This window comes from Podospora pseudopauciseta, assembly GCF_035222475.1.
Source record: "Podospora pseudopauciseta strain CBS 411.78 chromosome 5 map unlocalized CBS411.78m_5.2, whole genome shotgun sequence".
Taxonomy (NCBI): Eukaryota; Fungi; Ascomycota; class Sordariomycetes; order Sordariales; family Podosporaceae; genus Podospora; species Podospora pseudopauciseta.
The window spans coordinates 606534-629673 of NW_026946666.1; the positions used below are offsets into that span (position 1 = coordinate 606534).

The 23140-nt window shown below is 54.3% G+C and overlaps 11 protein-coding genes across 11 annotated transcripts; 6 read left to right on the forward strand and 5 right to left on the reverse strand.

Moving 5' to 3' along the window:
- Positions 1 to 88: 88 nt before the first annotated feature.
- Positions 89 to 491, forward strand: QC763_0080790 (uncharacterized protein; the record flags this gene model as incomplete). Its single annotated transcript, XM_062906104.1, has 2 exons — positions 89 to 340; positions 396 to 491. The coding sequence occupies 2 exons, from the start codon at positions 89 to 91 to the stop codon at positions 489 to 491; spliced, it is 348 nt and encodes a 115-aa protein (XP_062763913.1).
- An 18-nt stretch (positions 492 to 509) lies between these two features.
- Positions 510 to 2121, forward strand: QC763_0080800 (uncharacterized protein; the record flags this gene model as incomplete). The annotated part of the gene is given in 6 exon segments (XM_062906105.1): positions 510 to 631; positions 783 to 1167; positions 1182 to 1381; positions 1467 to 1803; positions 1858 to 1938; positions 1963 to 2121. 6 exon segments carry the CDS (start codon positions 510 to 512, stop codon positions 2119 to 2121), a joined length of 1284 nt encoding a protein of 427 aa, XP_062763914.1.
- A 677-nt stretch (positions 2122 to 2798) lies between these two features.
- On the forward strand, positions 2799 to 5241 carry QC763_501440 (uncharacterized protein). Its single transcript, XM_062912741.1, has 2 exons — positions 2799 to 4074; positions 4132 to 5241. Exons 1-2 carry the CDS (start codon positions 3737 to 3739, stop codon positions 5156 to 5158), a joined length of 1365 nt encoding a protein of 454 aa, XP_062763915.1. The 5' UTR covers positions 2799 to 3736; the 3' UTR covers positions 5159 to 5241.
- A 168-nt stretch (positions 5242 to 5409) lies between these two features.
- On the forward strand, positions 5410 to 9649 carry HIP1_2 (histidine permease). The gene is given in 6 exon segments (XM_062912740.1): positions 5410 to 5529; positions 5555 to 7527; positions 7633 to 7842; positions 7899 to 9368; positions 9452 to 9501; positions 9519 to 9649. The coding sequence occupies 3 exon segments, from the start codon at positions 6818 to 6820 to the stop codon at positions 8962 to 8964; spliced, it is 1986 nt and encodes a 661-aa protein (XP_062763916.1). The 5' UTR covers positions 5410 to 5529; positions 5555 to 6817; the 3' UTR covers positions 8965 to 9368; positions 9452 to 9501; positions 9519 to 9649.
- Positions 9650 to 9723: 74 nt separating this feature from the next.
- QC763_501420 (uncharacterized protein) lies at positions 9724 to 13180 on the forward strand (the record flags this gene model as incomplete). The annotated part of the gene is made up of 2 exons (XM_062912739.1): positions 9724 to 10780; positions 10842 to 13180. The coding sequence occupies exons 1-2, from the start codon at positions 10525 to 10527 to the stop codon at positions 13178 to 13180; spliced, it is 2595 nt and encodes an 864-aa protein (XP_062763917.1). The 5' UTR covers positions 9724 to 10524.
- Positions 13181 to 14387: 1207 nt separating this feature from the next.
- Positions 14388 to 14480, reverse strand: QC763_0080840 (uncharacterized protein; the record flags this gene model as incomplete). Its single annotated transcript, XM_062906106.1, has 1 exon — positions 14388 to 14480. The coding sequence occupies one exon, from the start codon at positions 14478 to 14480 to the stop codon at positions 14388 to 14390; it is 93 nt and encodes a 30-aa protein (XP_062763918.1).
- Positions 14481 to 15024: 544 nt separating this feature from the next.
- QC763_0080850 (uncharacterized protein) lies at positions 15025 to 15960 on the forward strand (the record flags this gene model as incomplete). Its single annotated transcript, XM_062906107.1, has 1 exon — positions 15025 to 15960. One exon carries the CDS (start codon positions 15025 to 15027, stop codon positions 15958 to 15960), a length of 936 nt encoding a protein of 311 aa, XP_062763919.1.
- On the reverse strand, positions 15180 to 15540 carry QC763_0080860 (uncharacterized protein; the record flags this gene model as incomplete). Its single annotated transcript, XM_062906108.1, has 2 exons — positions 15180 to 15281; positions 15442 to 15540. 2 exons carry the CDS (start codon positions 15538 to 15540, stop codon positions 15180 to 15182), a joined length of 201 nt encoding a protein of 66 aa, XP_062763920.1.
- Positions 15961 to 16109: 149 nt separating the features above from the next.
- Positions 16110 to 18793, reverse strand: QC763_501400 (uncharacterized protein; the record flags this gene model as incomplete). The annotated part of the gene is made up of 4 exons (XM_062912738.1): positions 18034 to 18793; positions 17283 to 17965; positions 16999 to 17226; positions 16110 to 16938 (listed from the first exon to the last, which is right to left on the reverse strand). The coding sequence occupies exons 1-4, from the start codon at positions 18382 to 18384 to the stop codon at positions 16110 to 16112; spliced, it is 2091 nt and encodes a 696-aa protein (XP_062763921.1). The 5' UTR covers positions 18385 to 18793.
- A 720-nt stretch (positions 18794 to 19513) lies between these two features.
- Positions 19514 to 20567, reverse strand: QC763_501395 (uncharacterized protein; the record flags this gene model as incomplete). Its single annotated transcript, XM_062912737.1, has 2 exons — positions 19514 to 20084; positions 20143 to 20567. 2 exons carry the CDS (start codon positions 20565 to 20567, stop codon positions 19628 to 19630), a joined length of 882 nt encoding a protein of 293 aa, XP_062763922.1. The 3' UTR covers positions 19514 to 19627.
- Positions 20568 to 21049: 482 nt separating this feature from the next.
- On the reverse strand, positions 21050 to 22264 carry QC763_501390 (uncharacterized protein; the record flags this gene model as incomplete). Its single annotated transcript, XM_062912736.1, has 1 exon — positions 21050 to 22264. The coding sequence occupies one exon, from the start codon at positions 22262 to 22264 to the stop codon at positions 21050 to 21052; it is 1215 nt and encodes a 404-aa protein (XP_062763923.1).
- Positions 22265 to 23140: the final 876 nt, after the last annotated feature.

Here is a 23140-nt window from a genome sequence, read left to right on the forward strand (position 1 = left end):
TTCCAAGGACAACCGTCAGGATCCTTTTCACTTCTCTCCAACTCTTCATCTTTGCATCCTCACTGAGCCTGAATAGATATCAGTCATCATGGAGCAATTTCTCATCGACGACGCCGACCGCTACGAGGAGCTGGTTCAGGCCTTCAACCCCAAGCCCGTGGCTCCGGTCAGAGCGGGTTCAACAAACCCCGACTTTCTCGTCAGTACTCGCATTAGACCACTGCTACGAGATGAGATCTCTCAGGGCTTTCCAGAGAGTGTCTGTTCACGGCCTGGTGGTGCGTATATCGTCGACTTGCACGAGCTCAAGAAGTCAGTGAGGGGGCTGCCTTGTCTGAATGTAAGTCACTGTCAGTCAGTGCTTGGAAATAGTGCGAGCTTTTCAACAAGAGCAGTCCTTCAGCTACCCGGTCGACCGCGTCTTCGGCCCCGACAGCACCACCAAGCAAATCTACGATGCCATTATCCAGCCCCTCGTCCCCTTGGCCTAGGGCGGAGGTGTGAGCACCATGTTCGCCTACGGGCAGACAGGATCAGGCAAAACCTTCACCGTCAGCGGGTTGGAGGAGCACGGCACGTTGCAGAAACGTTTGATGGATGGTACCCTAGAGGGAGAAAGGAAGCTGTGCATGTCCATTATTGAACTAGCCGGACAGACAGCCTTTGGCAGGCAATCACCCCCCCTTGACCCCCCAACTAACGCCAGGCGAGTAGACCTCCTCAACTCCCGCAAGCAAATCTCCATCCTCGAAGACTCTTTAGGCAACACCCCAGCTCGCCAGCGCCCAAAAACACCCCCTCACGTCCAAGGCCGAGCTTCTTTCCCTCATCCCCACCGCGTCTTCCCTCCGAAAGACGGCCCCAACCCTCAAAAACGACTCGTCCTCCCGCTCGCACGCCATCTGCCGCATCCGCATCGGGAACCGCTCTATTCCGGCAGCAGAAGATGGCCTCCTCTACCTCATCGACCTTGCCGGGTCGGAAGCCGCCCGCGACAAGTCCACCCACGACGCGGCGAGGATGAGGGAAGCGAGAGAGATCAACACCAGCCTCTCTGCTCTAAAAGACTGCATCAGGGGGAGGGCGATGGTTGATCTTGATCAGAGGTCTGGGAAGAAGGCGCATGTGCCGTTTAGGCAGAGCACACTGACGAAGACGTTGAAGCATGTGTTTGATCCGAGCCCGGTGGGGGGTTTGAAGAGGGGGGGAAGAGAGTTGTGGTGGCGTGTGTGAATCCTTGTTTGGCGGATACGCAGGCCAGCAGGAATACGTTGCGGTATGCGGAGTTGTTGATGGTTACGGCTTTTGGCCCGGCGGGGAAGAAGGTACAAGAATATGATGAGAAGAGGCCGGTCACGTGGGGGAATGGGGAGGTGAGGGAGTGGGTGGGGAAGAATGTGAGTTTTGATGGTTTCTTAGTGTAAATGATATGCAAAGGCTAACAAGGCCGGATGGGATGGTGACAGTCGGAAACCCCTCGTGTTGATGGGAAACGTCCTCGCCCCGACGGAATCGGGAGCGCAGCTTTTACGGCTGCCTGTTGGGGAGTTTGTGGAGAGGTGTCTCAAGACTCCGGGGGTGACGATGGAGCAGGCCACGACGTTTGAGAGCAAGTTTTGGCAGCTGCATGTTGATAACTTGCGCTCTCAGTCCTCTTCCCAGCACTCCAAAGAGAAGCCTGAGGTCAAGTTGACGAGGATGGAAAGACTTTACTCGAGCGCGGATATCGAAGGGCCGCCGCACGCGAGGGATGTCCCCTTCAAGGAGAGGATTAGGCCGGGCATGGTTGTCTCTTACCGTTCAGTTGGAAAAACTGGGGCGGCGCAGATGGGGACGGAGCAGATGGGGACGGAGCAGATGGGGACGGAGCAGATGGGGGTTGTGCTGTCGAGGGCTGATGCGGTGGGGGAGAGGGTGAGGGATTTGACTGGGGTGCAGGTTAATCATGGGGGAGAAAACTAGGGGGAGAGGTATCTCTGTGCGATGGTTGTGCCTGCTATCTTGCCGGGGGCGTATGATGTTGGGCTTTGGATGCAGGTGGTGGTTGGGGTTGGGGAGGTGGAGGCTGAGGTGGTGCTGGAGTGGGATGTGACCACTCGATATTATTATTTGACTGTGTAGGGAGGTGTTGGACTGATTTCACGGTGCCGGAAGTCATCACCGGCATATACAGACGATTTCTCATTTCCCGCTGCCAGTATCGGCATCGATGACGGTCGGTAGGTTGAGTTGTGTTGGCACCACCTTCCGTTCTCTCTCATACTTTTTTTTCTCCATAATGGGTGAGAGATTCTCTTGGTGATAGTGATAAAAATGGTACTATATCTCGTCGCTACATAGGCACAGTAGGGCTGCACATCTCCCGCATACGACGCGTGTTTTTTCCCACAGGATTCATTACCGACGGTTGGTTCCGACATACAACGCGAGCGCCGGGTGGACGGTTCCATATTACTTGCTGCACCGGTCAAAAGCGTTGATAGCGCTTGGGTGCAGGTTAGAATACCCGGATGAGCTGTCACTGGTGAGTAGACGAGAGCTGGTTGACCGTTGGGTTGGTACGTTCTTGGCACTTTGGACGGCATTCATTTGGAACAGAGTATTATGTAGGAGAAGTGGGATTTGCCCCTGCATACTGCGTCTTGACCGGTTTGGATCATGGTTGGGGGAGGGGGGGGGGGGGTCACTTGCTTGTGCATATTCAATCTTGGGTATGTGGAAAAAAGAAACCTCGGGTGATCTTGAGGCTGACGGCAATCATCATGAGATACTTGTTTGTTTTCGGGATGTGGGTTGTGTGAGAGAAAGAGAGAGAAAGGGAGGGCAAAGAGACATGTGACTTTTACAAGGGTACAAGGGGGTGATTATCAGTGCCCCTGATCCTTGCCCTGTGTATGCGGGCTTGGCGGGCGCTGATTCTCTTTAGCGCAACGTCATTTGATAACGTTTTCGCGCAAAAGGGGCCGGGCCGTCTGAGGATTGTGTGTGGCTTGCGGGTGCTGAACTGGTTTCGGTCAAGACACGCGAGAGTGGCGTCTTCTGGTGCTGCATGGAAGGTTTCGGGGGATGGCTTCGGTGTCTTTTCTAGAAAGAAAAACACGAAGCCGCGCAAGAAAGGAGGTCAACGGAGAGACAGGTTGACTGACAGCCTGCTTGCCAGACACCCGACATCTGTCAACCACGAGGTTATCACCGCTCAGACAGCTTACTCCCAGGTCCTTTAGCCGTACCGCCATGCTGGAACGAGGTTGGCTGGGTATGTACGGCAATGAATTGAGGAAAGTGGTATCTGTTTGGCCCCTGGAAGACACTCTCTCACACGTGGAGAACAGCTTACTGCTGGGCAGGCGAGACACCCCACATCAAGACCACCTTGCGCAACCATGCCGTGCAGATAGACATGTCGGACCAATCACGCCCGTCTGAAGCGCAAAAGAGCTCGTGGTTCGATGTCTCTTCCCAGCCGCCAACCGGACGAATTTGGTGGCAGATCCGACACCTGTGGACGCCAACCTCGAGAGAGGATGACGGGGCTCCAGTCGAGATCCACAGAGAACATCTAGACCCTGTTGATCTCTCGTTTGGGGGTCGCTTTCTGGCTGCCGATCACGTTTGGCGATTTGAGCCTCTTTTCACCTCAACATCTTCTTTAACATCACTTTGCGCCGAGGCAGCTCGTTGACGAGCCTCAAGCAAGACACCTGCTCCTCAGAACAGGAGCCATGAGCCAGCAACCATGACTCTCTACTCGTCTCCGCCTCCGGCACGGCCCTTCAGCGAGGACAAGCCGACTCTCTTGACATCGTGGTGGATCACGCTGCTATGTGCCTTCATCATCCTCCTCCGTCTCGTGGGGCGGTTTGTGCGGGTCGAGAAGCTGTTTGGAGAGGACAAGGTCGCCGCTCTGGTGTTGATACCCCTCTTCCTGCGAATGGCCTTTGTGCACCCCATTCTCTTGTTTGGAACCAACAATGTCGAGTTGAACGATGAGCTGGACTTGTCGGACGAGGGGCTCCGGCGGCGGGCCATTGGGAGCGGACTGGTGCTGATCAGTCGTATGCTGTACGCAGTGGTGTAAGGTCCCTCCACAGTTTTGGGCAGCAACTCGGTGGCTAACATTGTGTTTCTAAGACTATGGCTGCTCAAGCTGGTTACTCTCGAGTTCTTTGATCGTCTGGTTGGATCTTCTGGGAGGAACCGCTACACCTTGCTCCTTCGGTCGATGCGCATCGCTTTGGTCGCGACCTTTGTGGCGGTTGTCGTCAGTGATCTTGCGGAATGCCAGCCGTTCACAAAGTACTGGCAGGTCAGTCCGGACCCGGGACCGCAGTGTCGTCAGGGCTACGCAAACCTCCTCACAGCATCAGTTTGCAACGCGGCTACCGACCTGCTGCTGGTTGTGTTCCCTGTGCCCATTGTCATACAAAGCCGACTGCCGATGGGACACAAGTCGCTGCTGGTTGCCCTCTTTTGTCTCCACATCTTCACGGTGGTGGTGACCATCTGTCGGGTGCCTCAGATCATCAGCGAGCAGGGATACCAAGCGACGAGGACGACATGGGCTTCGGCCGATATCCTGATGGCAACATTTGCGGCCAACGCACTTACCATCGGGACGTTTATGAGAGACAAGGGTGTCAAGAAGAAGAAGTTCAAATACGAGCCGACAGAGTCGCAAAACAGAAGAAACTCGAGGAAGGATTCGATGGCCATCTCGAAGAAGCCGTCCTGGGATGAGGATGATGACATGGAGGCGGATTATTCTGAAGGAAAACGCGGAGGGCTGAGTCGTACAAAGACGCCCGACATCTCCTCGACACCAGGAGAGGCCGAGCAAGCCAAGAGGGAGATCAAGTCCCCCAGGGTGCACCACAGCAGTCGGTCAGCCAGCATGGACTCGCTGATTCCTAGGGGTCGACAGACACCTGCCACCCAAGTGGTCAAGACCACCACTTTTGAGATGACAGTCTCGTCGTCTGATGATCAGGAACATGTTCGGTGCAAAAAGGAAGCCCACGTAGGGCTCTGTCTGACCCCCATTCACGGGGTGGTGACAGCGACGGCAAACGGACGAGGGAGGGGGTCCAGCATCCTTCTTCGCGAGATGAAACCGATGCCAGACACTCACAACGAGGAGACGGAGCAGCAACAGCGCTGACGGGTAGATGCGAGGCACCTTAACCTACGATCAGTTTTAGTGTTTTTAGTGTTTACTTTCTGAACATGATGATACCTACCTGACCTTTGTCGTGATTTTGCTTTTTCCCAGGTGGAGTGTGCGGCGTGCCCTGAATCCTGCGGGGGTGCGGGCGGGGGGGATCATCGTTTGTGGAGCTCCCTCCAAGGCATGACACAAGACTCTCCAGCGGCACGACCCTCGTGGCTCGTGGCATACCAGGTCCTGGGCCCACGGGCAGTTGTTGCATCTCGTGAAGATGACCTCGGCCGAATCCCACCGCTCTTTTTTTTTTTTTTTTTTTGTTATTCTATGCCCGGACAATAGCTGATGAGCTAGATTTGGAAGGGGGGGTTTATTAGGTTATGGGGTTGTTAGGTTATTGGGTTGTTGGGTTGTTGACGGTGATCATCACAGTCACCGATGCTTGTCTCTGCTACGGCGGAGTAGGAGACCTCAACAATCTCAAACAAGGCCTTTGTCATGTGCGCCACAGGCATTGTTCCAAGTATTAGACCCCCCTTTCCAAGCAGCACGGGCAGCTCCCGTCACCCACACTCTCCCACAGACTTCGGGAGCAGAGGCACGTCCATCAGGTACACTTCGAGGTCTCAGACCCGAAAACCACGCAATCGGTTCCCAAAAGGCGCTAATGCAACCCAGAGCAAACCCCTGTCGGCTTGGTTCAGGCGATTGCAGTCGTTGGTGGAGGGCGGCACGGTGGGGCCACCCGACACCTATTGTTCGTCGGGGACGCTCGATTCGCTGCAACCCCAGCAATCTTTGAGGTGATGGCAATCATGGCTGGCATCATTTCGCCTTTTATCCTTTCCTTTGTCCTCTTGCATTCGGATGAGATATGTAGACAGCCTGCCGATAGGACAGTGTTGACACCAGCAGCATCAGTCGACACTCCCGTCCAACACGGGCATCACCACCACCTCTCACACCCTCAACGGCTGGATCGGCAATCCTCCGAGGTGACAGTCAAACGACAAGCACCCACCCCCCAACTCGGAGACTCCAGCAGCGGCAGCAGTAGCAGCAGCAGGCAGTGCGGGGCAAATATTGGCAGGACCGCCCATCTTTTCTTATCTCTCTGACGCCGCTAGACGACAAACCCACGACACCCACCCACCCGTCATCTCCTGCTGCAGAAAATTTCCATGTTGGATTCCCCATCTCTCGCATACACGCTGTCACCGTCACCCTTCACGGCCGGTTTATTACGCTGTGGAAATTTCATTAGCTGCTGGGACAGACGGCGTTGCGAACGGCAGGCCACCACGGCGGTTATCTCCTAGGGTGTCCCCATCTACAACAGGCCCAGCGCCAGGGGTTCTCCACGAACACAACCGTTTATCAGTGGAGTGGACCCGTCACCTGCCGTTGTCTCCGTTTTGTGCCCGGTATTCGGGGGGCCACTTTCACTCAACTGCCAGGCCGAACAACTCTATTGTCGACGGCGGGATTCGTCGCGAAAGAAAATCAAACGAAACAAACCCGGAGCTCACCAACGCATGGTAATCGCGGGCCGTTGAGAGACACGGTTGTGCAACCCACCATCTCGCTGTCAGACCCGCCATTTTTGATCTCGCTCGCCATCCCCGTCGCCTTCGCCATTCCAATGATCCGACAGAGATGACCCTCGACCGCGACATTGAGATGAGCCAGCTGGATCGCACCCGCAGTCTGGCCGAAGGCAGCAGCTTCACTGTCCGGGGTCAAAGTCGGGCCTCGGATCCTGATCATCATCATCATCATCATCATCATCATTATCATCATCACCACCACAACCACCACCCTCATAATACCGTCGGCGTAGGTGCCGGAGGGATGAAAGCTCGCGTGGGGAGGTTCATCGACACCTTCCGCCGGGAACACCCAGACAACGTCCGCTACCACGACGACCCCAACTTTGCGCTTCACGTCACTGACCCAGAAGGTGGCCCAGGCGACTCACCGACGACAACCAGAACAACAAATGGGTTTGGCTCTGCTTCGGGGGTGGCGGTGGTGAGGCAGCATAATGGGGAGAGGTACTATGACTTACGGACGGCGAACTCCAGGACGGCGGGGACGTTGCTTGCGCGGGAGCTCAAGGGGAGGCATTTGCAGATGATTGCGATTGGGGGGTCGATCGGGACGGGTTTGTTTGTTGCGAGTGGGAAGGCGTTGAGTGAGGGGGGGCCGGCGGCGGTGTTGTTGGCGTACATCTTTGTGGGCGTGATGCTGTATTGCACGGTGCAGGCGTTGGGGGAGTTGGCCGTGGTGTTTCCTGTAGCGGGGTCGTTCTCGGCTTTTTCGACGAGGTTTCTGGATCCGAGTTGGGGGTTTGCTATGGGTTGGAAGTAGGTTGTTTTTGTTGACCGTTTTTCTGTTGATGGGGAGACATCCCGCGTCACCCTTTTTCTTCCGTTGTTCTGGTGTTGCATGCTAACGTGGTGTGACTGAAGCTATGCCTTGCAGTGGATAGTGGTGTTACCGCTCGAGATTATTGCCGGCGCCATGACTATCGGTTATTGGAACGAGAGTCTGAACAAGGCCATATTTGTGGCCGTGTTTCTGGCGGTCATTGTTGTCATCAACCTCTTTGGAGTAAAGGGGTACGGCGAGGCAGAGTTTGTGTTTGCCATTGTCAAGGTTACTGCTGTCGTCGGGTTCATGTGAGTTTCGCACGGGTGCTTACCTGTTGGTGGAACGTTGCTGACCGCCCTGTTAGCCTTCTCGGTATCGTCATCAACATCGGAGGGACCCCCGAAGGCGGCTACATCGGCGGCAAGTACTGGTCCGACCCGGGCGCCTTCAACAATGGCTTCAAGGGCCTCTGTAGCGTGTTTGTCACGGCCGCCTTTGCCTTTGCTGGCACGGAGCTGGTCGGTTTGGCTGCCGCCGAGACAGCCAACCCGCGAAAGTCATTGCCCACCGCCATCAAGCAAGTGTTTTGGAGAATCACACTCTTCTACATTGTGTCGCTTGCGCTTGTCGGTCTCCTGGTGCCGTACAACGAGCCCAGGTTGCTTGGTGCTACTAGCATCGCCGACGCCTCAGCCAGTCCCTTTGTCATCGCCATCGAAAGCGCAGGCACGACTATTCTACCCAGCATCATGAACGGCGTCATCCTTGTGTCCGTCATCAGCGTCGGCAACTCTTCCGTCTTTGGATCCTCCCGAACACTCGCCGCCCTCGCCGAGCTGGGCCAGGCGCCCAAGATCTTCGCCTACGTCGACCGCCGCGGCCGTCCGCTAGTTTCCATCCTCGCAGCATCGAGCGTCGGTCTCCTGGCCTTCATGGCCAACTCCAAAGTCCACAGCCACGTGTTCGACTGGCTCCTCGCCATATCAGGCCTGAGCAGCGTCTTCACCTGGGGGAGCACCTGTCTCGCCCACATCCGCCTCCGCAAGGCATGGGCGTACCATCACAGATCAGTCAGCGACATGGCCTTTCGTGCTCAGGGGGGAACGATCGGCAGCTGGATCGGCCTGTTTTGCAACTGTCTCATTCTCGTCGGTCAGTGCTGGGTGGCGATTTGGCCCATTACGAGCGAGCCGTTGACGTCGAGTCAGCGGGCCGAGAATTTCTTTTTGCAGTGTTTGGCGATCCCGGTGGTGTTGTTGTTTTTGATTGGGCACAAGCTGTGGTATAGGACGAGCGTGATCAAGGTGGAGGACATGGATATTGATACGGGGAGGAGGGATTTTGGCAGACTCGGGATTATCAAGGCGCAGGAGGAGGAGGAGAGGGCGAGTTGGCCGAAGTGGAAGAGGGTTTATAGGGTTATTTGCTGATGGTTTGGGGGCTGGGGCGTGTACATATGAGTATATAATTTGGGGGGAGGGTGGTGGTGGTTGGTTGTAATTTGAGATGAATTTTGATGTCGCAGAGCATTCGTCGTGCTTTCAGGTGTCTTCTTGACTATCATGATTCCCACTGTATGCCGGCGGAGAACGTTTCCGTAGCCACAAACGCCACCATTCCACCCTCACCCTCACCATCATCACCCGCTCTCACCCTCACAGCCAACCCCTCGGACCCAACCACTCGGTACTCGGGTATGAAGCCCAGTGTGTAAGGTATTTTTGGTCTGATCTAGGATTGGATAGGTAAGTATTTTACACTTATTTTAGGTTATGTCTTCTGATGAATGGGCGTTGATTGCCACGGCATTTACACATGAGAAAGTGAGTGATGGGTAGCGACGATGTGGCAGGTCTCTGACGGTAACTGCGTGGCAGTGACTGCCTCCAGGTGAACCACCAGTGCCTCTCCTGAGAGGGACGGGAGCACCTGTCCAGCTTCCTACACCTGGCAACAGACTGACAGCCGTACTTGCCTACCTCAGGAATACGCGGCACTTGTAGTACTTCCAACAGCAGCCCACTATCCGACGGCCAAATGGTCAAACGGACCCCCAAACGGCTTTCGTAGCCCACCACCCCACGGGTTGGTGGGTGAGCTTTTGATATTTTCGGCAGACCCTCTTAGGAGGAGTAGAGACTCTTTCTGTTTTCGGTCTTGGTCAGTCCCATCCCTCCACCGCATCACGACATTATTTAGCTCATTGCAGAAAGGTTTTCTCGGCTCAAGAACTTATATTGTTGCCGAATTCTGTCTCACACTCCCCTAACCTCCAGACGAAGCCGCGGCAGCCCGCATGTTTCCGCACCGGAAAGCTCGACGTGGACAATATTGCACCCAAACGGCCGTCCTCCTGGAGGCGCACCAAACCTCAACATGCGCATGGCATCCACGCACGACCTCTGTCTCTCTATTTTCTCCTGCTGTGGTACACAGCACTGTCGCAACAAACAATTCAATGTCCGAGAGCTGCTGACCGCCTCTGATCATCTGCTTCTTTTTTCTGGAACCCCAAGTCACGGCCCTAAAGGGAAGGTTGCAGCGCTCGCCGTGGGACAGACAGACCCAGGACCGGCAGTTGGAGCTTGGAAATCCGGGGAAAGGAACACGGCCGGGCATCTCATCATGCATTCCTCCCAGCCTCCGTCTTTTTACCAAGCTTTCCTCCTGTCGCACAGGCAGCATTCCCCGCATGCTGTCCCACGGGATGCCGAGGAGAAAACCCCATCATGCGGGTGGAGGAATTGGAGACTCTTGGTGGGTTGGGGTACCTACCTTGATGATCACCACGTTACAGCCCAGCCGTGTTGTTCGGTCACGGGAGGCAGCTTGCTGGGACCGCATGCTCACCACATGCGAACACGATGGTTCATCCAATCTATCTTCGCATCGCCGGTGGTGTTGAGGTGGCACCGCGGTCATGATGATGCGATCAGATATCTTTTTGGCGAGTCCAATTATCTCCTCCTCTCCTTGCCCTTGCTTCCCACATGCCGGCCAGCCTGCTCTGGTGTTATTTGCTTTTTGCTAGCTTCCATTGCAGAATGGCGTTTCTCTGGATCGCCTCTCTTGTGTTGTGCTCTCTGTGGGGGGCACGGGGACAGACTGAACGATGTTCGGGTTACGAAGCCATCAACGTGCTGAAGGCGGACTCGTATCTGATTGCAGATCTTGTTCTCATTGGCAACTGCAGCTCTCACAGCAGCGACATCGAGAACCTGAGGTTGCTTGTCGAGTACCAGACAGGTGAGCACGTCATGTTTTTGTCAAGTATCACGATGCCGTCTAAGGTCACTGACTCGAACAGACTCACGGCTGCATGTCCTCATCACAGATGCCGATTCCCAAGTGTTTCAAATCCAGGAACACGTCCTCCCCCGACCGAGAAGCGAGAACGCGTCCTCGAGCAGCTCTGGGTTGCAGTTCAGTTTCACCCAAAGCCCGTTTGCCTTTAGCGTTACAAGAGCGTCGACAGGGGAGACCCTTTTTGACACGGCCGACACGCCGTTGATCTTTGAAACCCAGTACATCCGACTCAGAACTCGCTTGCCGTCGAATCCAAATATTTATGGGCTGGGCGAACACTCGGATGACTTTCGCCTTCCAACATGGAATTACACCCGCACGCTATGGAACACGGAATCGCCCATGATCCCAAATGGGCTCAATCTCTACGGCTCGCACCCGGTGTACTTTGACCATCGGGGCGAGTCAGGCACGCACGGCGTGTTTCTGCGGAGTTCCAACGGCATGGATGTCAAGTTGGGCACCTCGGACCAGGGACAGCAATTCCTCGAGTACAATGTGATTGGCGGCGTATTCGACTTTTACTTCTTAGCAGGCCCGACCCCAACAGACGTCAGCAAGCAGTATGCCGAAGTTGTCGGGCTCCCAGCGTTTGTGCCGTATTGGGTCCTGGGTTTCCATCAGTGCAAGTATGGATATAAAAGCATTGATGAAGTTGGACAAGTTGTTGACGCCTACGCGGCCGCTGGGATCCCATTGGAGACGATGTGGGGTGATATTGACTACATGAGCGACCATCAGGATTTCACCACGGACGGGAGCCGTTACCCCCTGGAGAAAGTTCGGCAGCTGGTTCAGAGTCTGCACGATGATGGACAACACTATGTTCAAATCCTGGATCCGGGAATCCATCGAGCTGGTGGTTACCCAACCTACACCAGAGGCGCCGAACAGAACGTCTTTCTCAAAGCAGCAGATGGCTCATTTTATCGCGGGTTTCAATGGCCCGGCGAAGTGGTTTGGCCTGACTGGCTCCATCCAAACACACAGGAATGGTGGACAGATGAGATCAGGAGGTTCTACGACCCCAACTCAGGCGTCAACGTCGATGGGCTGTGGGTTGACATGAACGAGGCGAGCAACATGTGTGAAAGCACCAGCTGCTTTGCTTCAACATCTGCTCGAACCTGGGTTGCCAACAAGGGTATCGCGGTCAGGAAACGGTACGGGGACCCGGTTCCATTTCTTGGAGTGCCAGAGAGAGATCTCTTCAACCCTCTGTATCGCATACAGAACCGATGGGGCGACATCTCCAGCAAAACTTTGTGGACGAACATCACCAATGCCGACGGAACCCACCAGTATGATACTCACAACTTCTACGGCACCATGATGGCTGGCGCCACCCGGAACGCTCTGCTGAGCAGAAACTCGGCTGTCAGGCCCTTCGTCCTCACTCGATCGACCTTTGCTGGCGTGGGGAGAGTGGCAGCGCATTGGTTCGGTGACAACGCTTCTAGGTGGGATCATTACCGAACTACTATCCGCCAAATGTTGTCCTTCACTGCTCTGCACGCGGTGCCCTTTGTTGGCTCTGACGTCTGTGGCTTCAACGAAAACGCGACGGAAAAAATGTGCGCCCGCTGGGCTTTGCTAGGCGCGTTCCAGCCCTTCTACCGCAACCACGCAGATACCACGGCCAACCGTCAGGAATTTTACCTGTGGCCTTTGGTCACCCAAGCCGCCAAGAAGGCGATTGATACTCGCTACAAGTTGCTCGACTACATGTACACCTCCCTCTGGAAAGCGAGCGCTGACGGCACGCCCAACGCCAGCCCGCTGTGGTTCTTCTACCCCTCGGATAGCAACACGTTTGGCATCCAGAACCAATGGATGCTTGGAGACGCGTTGCTTGTTTCTCCAGTTGTTGACGACGACTCCCAGAGCGTCAGCTTCTACCTTCCGGACGATATCTGGTATGACTTTTGGACTTTTGAGCAAAAGGCCGGGGGTGGACAAACGCACAGGTTGGACGGGGTGCAGTGGGATGAGATTCCTGTTCACATTCGAGGCGGGACTATCCTTGCTATGAGGACTGAATCAGCGAATACTACTGCCCAGTTGAGGGAGAAGAACTTTAGGATTATTGTTGCGCCGGGGAAGGACGGGACTGCCAAGGGGGAATTGTACTTGGATGATGGGGCCAGTTTGGATGTGGGGGGGAACAAGTCGGAGATTGGGTTTGTGTGGGATGGGCAGAGCTTTGCTGCGAACGGGACGTTTGGGTTTGAGACGGATGTGAAGGTTGAGAGGGTTGTTGTTCTCGGAGGGGAGGGAGGGGAGGTTGTTACGCATGAGGGGCCTTGGGGGTTGGGAGGAGAGTTTGGGTTTCATTTGTAGAGAGGGCAAGGGGTGATGAAGTATTTGAATTTTATTCTTGAACTTTCTGCTGATACTATTGTGAGTTGGTTTCGGGTGTTCTTCTTGTCCATTTTCACGAGAGTTTGCCCGTTGTGAAGCTGCTCGTAACCAAACAGTGCAGGATGCGGCTCGAAAATACAAATGGCAATTGTCTTGAGGTCCAATAAATAGCCCGCTTGTTCCATCTTTTTGTTCGGCAGTCAGAGGTTGGTGTTGCCAAGCGCCAATGCTGATGGCCCCTTATTCCGGCCTCTTGCCAAACCAAACGCTCACAATCAAGAAAGACAGACGTCCACATATTCCAATCCCATATCATCTCCTACATTCTCCCCACTACCAATCATCCACACCCCCCATGGTTCAAACACCTACACCTTTTGAACCCCTTCTTAACTATCCCCCTCTAGGTCGAGGTAGAGGGAGGGGGGGTGATGCTGGGAGAGAGGGCAGGGTTTCTACCAGGTCTTTGGGGGCGGCCTCCAGTCGATGATGGTGACGGAGGCGGGCGTCCGGGGCTGGCGTTGAGAGGACTCGTCGGAGTACTCCGTGATGACGAGTATACCAGATGATGGCGGTGGTGATGTTATTCTCGGCAGCAAGAAGCAGGACGGTTGTGAAGAGTGAGGATATCGTGGGTTGCTGTTCAGCAAACGATGCCGAATAGACGATGCTCTCAACAGTAGAGTTTTGTTCCCCTGAAATAGCCTTCCATTCACTAGAAGAGGGCCATGTGAATCCAAGCTCAGATCCACTGGAGCAAAATCTCTTCATTGCTCCTGACTTGGTCCATGGTTGGGGGACGACGGGATGGATTGTGGTTGATAGCGATGCCCTGTTTTGGCAGGTCTTGATGAAGTGGCTATGGCTTCACGTGGCGGTTGGGGGAACACAATAACTTGTGCTTTCCAACCTTGAGCAAAGATTTTACAGCTGGCTTCTGGAAGAGGAGTTTTCTGAACTCTGGAAGCTGCTAACAACTTCGTGTCGTGTTCCTGGGGTGAAATTCCTGTAAATGCTAAGCATCGTTCAGCGATGTCTAATCTCTCAGATCCTGTACACTTTTCATCACTCCAGATCACACAAAAATCCCCATCCCCCCCAAAAAAAAAAAAAAAAAAAAAAACAGCACGAACCCCCATAAATCTCTTTCTCACCTCCTAATGCGCTATGTGACTGACTCGACTCCTCAAACTTTGATCCTCTTCACCCTGTCCCCCGGGATATACCTCACCCACAGCTCAACTGATAAATCCGTCACCTCGTCATATTTCCTGTTCATCACCAGCGTCTCAACCTCAATAACCCCCCCCCGGCAGCTCGAGTGTTAAGTTGCGCTATTTCAAATACGAATTATCTGTTGCGTTGGCCCAATGCCACTTGTTGTTGCAGAAGGCTTTTATGGTGGTCAGCAGCACCCAACGCCGGAAACGGCAGTTGATCAAGCCACTAGACGGAGTCCATCCATGCCCCGTTGGTGTTTAACTGGATACCTATCTTTAAAACACCCATGCGACATGTATAAATATGACCTTACAAAAGCTGTACTTATTGCAACTCAAGCTTTATCGTTATACCCATCTATACTTTTGAATCGCCAAAGTATCCTCGATGTTTTATCGAGTCAATCTGCGCTCGAGTACACCTCGATTCATCTCACCCGGAGATGTCTATTTATCTCCGACAGCTCGGACCACAGTGTATGTGTGTGTGAGAATAGAGGGGAAACCACTCATCATTTTCATCTCCTTTCCTCCCCCATTTTCACCCTTTCATCCATCATCACCACACCCCTCAAACCCACCCCCTCCCCCCTAATCCTCATCATGGGCGGCGCACCCCCTTCCCCCCTCGAATCCTCCCTCCGAAAACTCCTCACCCCCGAATTATTCTCCCACCTCGTCACCAACCGCCTCCCCTACCCCCCCCAATCCCCCATCAACTTCTCCCACTTCGCCAACACCATATTCCTCACCGACCCTTACTCCCCCTTAGTCTCCCCCCAGGCCTGGCCCGCCCTCCTCGCCCTATCCCAGCACCCCCTCGCCTCCATCCCCGACCTAGCAACCTTCCTCCCACCCCCCTCCTCCCCTTCCTATCCCACCCAAACCCTCGGCCTCCTCCTCCTCCTCGACCACATCCCCCGCCTTCTATTCCGCGGCATCGACCAGCGCTACACCTACTCCTTCTTCTCCCACCTCTCCCAATCCCTCGCCTTGTCCTGGCACTCCCTCCCCTCCCACCTCCGCCCCGACTCCCACGCCCGCTGGAAGCACGAGCAGAACGTCGCCCTGGACTACTGGATCGCTGTCCGGTTCTGGTTCGCCACACCATTCGTCCATTCCGAAAAGCCGGAACTGCAGGAAATCGCCATAACCCTCACAGAAGAAACCCGCGCGACTGTGGAGAAGGAAACCGGGTCGGCTGACCCTTACCGCCAGGAACGCGACGAGATACTAGGCGACTCGTACGCTTTTCCCAGGGTCTACAACGCCGGACCGCCGCGGGGGGATCAGGTGACGAGAGAGAGCTTCACGTGGTGGATGGGCATGTTGTTCGACGTCCACAAGCCGATCGTCGACCGGTTTGGGAGGTACCCCTATCTCAATGGGATAACCGGGCGGGACGCAAACGAAGGAGAAGAAAAGTGGTTGGAGGAGATCAACCACTTTGCCGAGGCGGACGAGGAGAGTGTTAGGCGGGTGAGGGAAGATGTCAAGGCGGGACGGTGGTCACCGTTGGGGACTGACACGCCTCGCTGAGATAAGACAACAAAACGAAATCGGTAGTAATAGTGGTGTTGTTGATCAGTCATTACAAAGCTAAAACAGGTATCACTGCAACAACCTCCTTTTTCCAATCCCTACCCTCCTCCATATTCCCAACACCACAACATGACCAAAGGGTATTATCACCAGGCCTCCCACTTCTGTCCCCCAACAGCAATCAACCGATTAAACAACTCATCCCTCAGCGGAATAGCCGTAATCTTGTACACCTCCCCCCTACTCGTCCTCAGCTCCAACCCATCGCTCACCTCCCTCTCCAAACTCCACCCCACCACCAACTTCGCCTTCCACCCATATCCGCCAAGCTTCTTCAACTCGACAATCTCCGACACGGGCACGCTCCACATGGCATGTAAATCCTCCTTCTCCTCCCCATCCGGCCCAATCTTTTCCTTTGTCTTCTTCGTTCCAAACGCCACGACCGGAATTGTTGCTGCCGTCGACAAATAAACATTGCCCTTCTTGCCGTCGTATCTCGCCTCGAACTCTACCGGTCCACTGATGGGCACCTTTTCGGCAGGGGGAACAACTCCTAGTCTGTCCTTGGCGTGATGGCTGATGCCCATCTTGCCCCTGATAGTATCAGCGCCCACGGCAGTCTTGACAGCAGTCTTTGCAGTGCCCCTGAAAAAGTTGAGGAACTTGTTGCTCTTCTTGTTTTGCTCCTTGTCCTGACCCTTCACCATGACACTGTGCCCGCCTTGGTTGCCGCCCTTGTCGTGCTTGATGCTGGGGTCGTAGTGGATCGCTTCCTGGAGTTCACCCGCGCTTGCGTTCATGGGAGCATCGGCACCGACAGCGGAAAGGTCATTGGAGGTAAGCTGGGCAGGTTTGTCGGGAGGTACTTCGTTGATACGGGGTGGTGGTGGGAGGGGTGCATGGTTCGCCTCCCCAATACGGAGGAGAGTGATGGTGAGCTGAGCATTGGTGGGAACGCCTTTGAGGAGAGTACTACAAGGTAAGATAGTCAGTGTACTGAGCCTTTCAAGGATGACAGAAATCAAGACATACTTTCGCAACTCCAGCAACTTCTTCCAGTCGGGGATAGTTCTGTTGAGCCAGTCCAGACCACGAGAGATGATAGGGTCACCGAAGAACCCGAACCCAATGCCAAAGGTGACACCCTTGACAAACATGTACGAAGTGACGACGAACGACAAGGCGAGAAGAGGCAGGATGAGCGCGACAAATCTCAGACGGTGAACATCGGTGGGAAACGGCGGCGTAGGAGACAACGCGCTACAGCACTCTGTTGGCATCAGTCCTCTCTCAACTTCACCAGCAACAAAACTCACTTTGCAAACCTCTCCCAGGTATCCACAAAAGCCCCCAGCGCATGCATAATGGGCTGAAGCTTCGACCACATAGCTGTCTGCATCGGCACCTCCGTCTTGTCCCTCTTGGTTCCCGGCTTCGACCCAATAGCTTTGTGCATCTCGGTCGTGGACTGCTCTGCCGACTCCTGATCCCCCTGAGCATGTTGCCCGACAGCGCCGCTCACCGCCACCGTCGCGATCCCGCTCACAAAATTGCTAGCTTCCTGCTCGACCGCCTCACCCTTGTGGTTCTCAGGCGCGCCCGTAGCGCTGTCGTGGCTACCTAGCACACCAGCCTTGGGTTTCTGTATCCCGCCTGTTTTGCTGTCGACAAGCGACACTGGCGCAGGGGGGAAGAGATACTCTCTCGTCCACGGCACCGCGATCAGCGCCACGAGAACACTAATCAGCAGCGGTGTGAGGAAGTCAAACAGCCACGCAAGGAAATAAGCACTGCAAAACCCTGCTGTGCGCCGGGTTTCCTTCCAGGAACGGAGACGAGCAATGTGCTTAACTGCCGCCAGCATCCCTACGCCAACCGTCATATAGAGGCGCTCAAAGTTGCCGCGCATCTTGTCTGGCGAGAACTCCTCCTGTTCCGCAATGTTGAGATCGAGACCGCCGGGCGGGGGGTAGGGGGTGGCTTTGGTGTGGAAGATTTGCTGTCAGAGCGGTTGCGTTAGCTTGAGACCTGACATATGCGCAGAGACCATTTCTGACGTCGACATACCTTGTTGAACCGGCGCACGAGCATCCAGAGCTCTTCGTTGTCCATACCACCTACCAGAGGGGCTGGAATCTCTTGCTTGGGCTCGTTCCATCCTAGGTCGCGAACCTCTTCGTCGTGGTCGAGTTGGGCGATGCCTTGGGGGTGTTCGGTGGTGCCCTCGGTGGCCAAGGCGTGCGAGAGAGTTTGTTGGTTTCCCAGTTTGTCACTGGGCTCGGGCTTGTGAGGGCCTTCGACAGAGGTGGTAGGGTTGACGGCGGGGATGGGTAAGAAGTCGACGATTTCAGATCCTAGGCTGTTTTCATTTTCGTCCTTGGACGGCACGTCCGGTGCCGTTGGCTGGGATGAAGCCATGACCGTGTAGGTTAAGGTCTGTCCAGTCTAGGTAGGGGGTTGCAAAAGGGTAGTTAGTATGATAAGGTAGGATGGTGGCCGGGCCTGGGGCCAAGTGGACGACGAAAAGAGCTTTATTCTACGTAAGTTGAGAGCAGGCAGGTGGTGGATGGGGGGTCATAGACACAGACACTGTCGCCAGTGGTTTTATTGATGCTCCTGGTGCTGGGCTGAAAGACGGCAATGACATCAATGGCTGCCAATCAACGGGCGGATAAAGATGGAGTCGGTGACGCAGGTGTGCCAGAGCCATGGTTCGAACCTGCTGGGGGAGCGTCGTTTGGGTGCCATTCCGTTTTGAGTGACGGCCCAATCTCAGATTCGAGAATCTCTTGGTCTTGCCAAACACGAACATGATCATCGATTTTTTTGTGGAATGGATGCTCCGGAATCGATGACGTTCTGTGGAACCTCGATGTGGTTGCGGGAGGCAGTTGCACGCCAGCTGGCAGGACTTACACAGGTCTTGGCATGATACCAACAACACCAAGCTACGCGAGAGCACATGTCATCAGTTACGCTTCATCAAGGAGATTGGAAGATCACTACATCCGAAACGAAACAAGATTTTATAGCACAAAGTCATTTGTCCCCTCTTAAACCCTCATCACTACATGTCGAGGAATCATCTTGCGATGATGGTGGTATTCCTTCCGCCGTGAAGCTGGGTGGCCGGTCCCTATTCCAATTCATTTGCCGGAATTGTTGAAGACTGGGGTAGAATGGTTGGTCGTCACGTTCGGCATTCAATGGGAAGTTGGGAAATTGTGATGTAGAAAACCCCATGACTTGTTGGATGGAGAAATTCTGAGGGGGCCGGGGCCGATGGTCGTGACGGGGTGTCAGAGGTCTCCATGGGATTTCTGAGGACTCGGGGGACTGTAAAGGAGGTTTCGTCGAGTCTAGGTGGCTTCCGGGGTGGCTCATTTTCACAGGGTGTTTTTCCATAGGTCACACGTGCATAGAGGCTTTCCATCCATGTTGCACCGACCTTTCGCAGAGACTTGGCCGGACAATATTACCCTCGTTTGTTGATCAAGTCGTAGTGACGCTCATGGACACGAGAACCACCGACCTCCATATTCACAGATGCCTGCTTTATGAGCTCCTCAAGGTCCATCCAGCTCTTGGAAGCATCGTACGGGAATGAAACTTTCTTCCTACTGCATCCTTGAACGAAATAGGTACGTCTGTCGTCAAGTCTTCAGATTCCTTTGGGAATGCTTTTGCCTTGCAGTTTGGACCCAAATGCAGATTCTGCGTGGCGGATCAGAAAGTCGGCATTCTTTCTCCGCTCGGCTTGACTAGATTCCCAATCCTTCTTCTCTGCTGCTAGCTTCTCCAAGACTGCAAGCCGCTCCAACAATGCATGGTCGGGGCCACCGGTGCTGCTCAGCGTTTTGGGTTTCTCGAGTGAAGAAGCAGGGGATTTGGCAGCCTCAAGCCTGCCTCCAAACTCAGTCTTCAGCTGCGAGGGCTTGGCCGAAGTTTTTGGGGACTCATTGACAGTCTGGTGATCCGAACGCATCGAACCCAGTTCTTCCCCTATGAGGTCGACGACTTCCAAATCCACACATGTAGATTCTGAGGTATATCCATCATTTTGATCGAGGGTCGGAGCGTGCGATGGGGTGGATGGAGGGAGAATAGAGCGATGTCCGCTGCACAACAGTTAGCCAGTTATCCAAAATAATTCTGTCCAGGTATCAATATCCATACAGGTTCGCTGCGGAGAGCAGAAGATTCAGCGCAGCGAGACAGTTATGCAACTTCTCGCGTAGCTCTCTCAGTTCGTCTTTCCCGTACAACTCCCACCCAATTCTGCACCCACTATCTCGAATAGTTGGCGGCCCGTTACTGGACAAACTCTTTTTCAGGGATTCGGTTCGTTTGAGGAATTTCGAGATCGTGTCCAGTGACGAGGAGATGAGAAATGACGCCGCGCTGATTGTGTTTCGGGGCAGAAAAACCTGGTTTTGGCTGAGTTGGCTCACAGTGATGAAGGCCTGTTGGGTCAGGACAAGTTCCTTCATTGCAGCTTCATATTCGGAGGGAGTGTCTGCTGAAGTCTTCACGAGGATGTGCAGTTTCTGGGCCATCTCGGCGCCAGCGACAAAGTCACCCACGGAGTAACCAGATGACATCTTGTACCATGGGGCGTAAGAAGGATAGTAAAACTTGATATTGTTTTAGTACTCCGAGCTTGAAAAGGCAGCAAAAGGTTAGACAGACTGGTTGGAAGTATGTTTGACACCTGACAGTGATGAGTAGGTAAATATGAACTCCTAGGGAGGCTGGATGGGCTGTTTTGCTTTATTGAATGGGATGGTATCTGATGGTCAAGGATAATGCTACACAGCCACGAGCGCCTTGTTGCAGACACTGCGTGTTTTCATGTCGAGGCCCGGCCAGTGGTGAAGGTACTGTGGCGGAGCTTGCATTCCGCCTCGTTCATGTTGTTGGTGGCACGCATAACCAAAGCACAAGAATTGCTGACCTATCATTTGAGGTGTAGACGTGGAACTCGGTCTTGTAAAGTGCGACGTTGCCAACAGCTGCTCGCCAGACTTCAGGACGTAACAGCGCAATCTCCCAGACTCTCCGTCGGCAAGTCAAAAACGCCCACTCAAGCAACAACAGCCATATGCGCCTCCAATCCACCAGGACTATCGATCCGAACCTTCACCCCCGGTGCGACAAAGAAAATCGACCCTTCCTCCAGTCTAAACGTCTTTCCATCCGCTAGCATTGTTCCGTTGCCGTGTGTGATAATCATAACACCCGGCCCTCGGTGCGCCTCAATGTCTTCTCCCTCTCCCTGGAACAGGCTGAGCCTGAGCATGTCGAACTCGCTCATGGGTGGCTTGTAGATCTTGACCTTTCCTTGGTCCTGCGACGGCAGGATGACGCTGTCTTTTGATCTCGTGCTTGGCTTGAATGTGAGTGTGTCGGCAAACATGTCGATATTGTTGCGATCCGCCGGAGGACAGAAGCCAGCGTTGAGGACATTGTTGCTGCGAGCCATGCACTCGACAATATCACCACTCAAGTAGGCGTGGATGCCGTCTGCCGGAATGTAAATCGCGTCACCCGCGTCCAACACGAGGAAGTTCATGCAGAGTAACGCAACCAGAGATCCGTTATCAGTAGCTCCATACTGGTCTTGGAGACGAGGCAGCAAATCGAGAATGTATGTCTGCTTGCCAAGCTCTTCCTTGGATGCCTTGGCCAAGGCTTCCTCAACGGACTTGACGGTCTTCTCATCGGCCTGGAGAAGGGACCGGGTGACTTCGCGGAGGGTTAACTCTGACCAGTCTTCGATGCCAGCAGGGACAAATTGGCGCAGGACCCCGAGGCGCTTGAAAAGTAACTGAACCTCCTCCAGCGGCTTCCACCCAGCAAAGACCTCGAACTTGGAAAGCGCCACTGCAATCTCGGGCTTGTGGTTCGGATCGGTGAAGTTCTCTGGATCTTCTTTGTGAAGCTTGGCGGCGAGCTCCTTGTTGGGGTGAATCTGAAGAGGTAAGGCTTTGGCGATGGAGAGAATTTTGGGCAGAAAAGGCAGCTGTCCACCTAGCTCCTCGATAACCTTCTTGCCGAGGAGTTCGTCCTTGTGCTTCTGGAGGACATCCTGGAGAAGCTCGCCTGTTTCCAGCACTCGAGCAGGAAAGTCTGGATAATCCCCGAACCAGAGCTCAGAGTAGAATTCGTCGTTCTTAATTTCAAAATTGGGGTCGGTCTTCTTGTGGAGCTGGACGGCAAGTGATTTCTCGCCCTGCTTGCCCCAGGGGTAGTTGTTGCAGCTTCCGACGAGCTGGAACACGCGGTCGGTTCGTGTCATGGTGGATAGGTAGATGGGGATGATCTGGGTGTTGTTGTATGCAGTTGGGTTGATTGTGGCCTACGAGATTGCTCTAGATCGGATGAACTGCAGCTGCAGCTGTTTTATGTGGCAATGTCAGGAATCTATGCTGTCACCGTAATGCTGTAGAATGATGTCGTCACTATCTTGGGTTTTTGTGGGGCCGTTGCGGAAGCCGCTGGCTCGGCACGGCATGGCGTTCTGGTGGGGCCGTGGCACCGAGTGGTCTTCGGAGAGACGGGAGACAGGCAGGAGACCGCCGGCAACTTCTCCCCACAATCATCTGTAGCCGCCCAGTCAACTGACCCATAGTCGACCACAGTATCTACCTGACCTACCTCTACCTCTGACCTCTTTTTTTGGTTTCCGATCAACATGACCGTGGAAAACTCCACGTTTGCAGCCACCAAGCACCTCAATGCTGCTCTTCAACAACTCCGTCAAATCGACACCGGGTGGCTCTGGATTGGATGCCCTATGCATCGACATGGCGGATCATCCGGAAATACTACGTCAGGTGACATATATGCACACTATCTGCAGTCTTGCCAACCGAGTTTATCTTTGGTCGGGACGTGGAACTATGTCCACAGATGCTGTCATGGATCACTTTGCAACGCACGCACCGCAAGTTATATTGCTCAGATCTGAACTCAGTCAGCTATACATTCCTAATCCTCGGAATGGAGAACTGAGGAGAGAGGTTGAAGAATATCTCACGTTCAGAGAATTGGCCACAAGTTCAGCAGAAACGCTTAGCTGCCCGGACTCTAAGCTGGGCGCGTTTTGGTATGACTTCATTGGGGACTACATAAACTTACACGGGGCGATGGACAGGGGCCTACCATACATCGT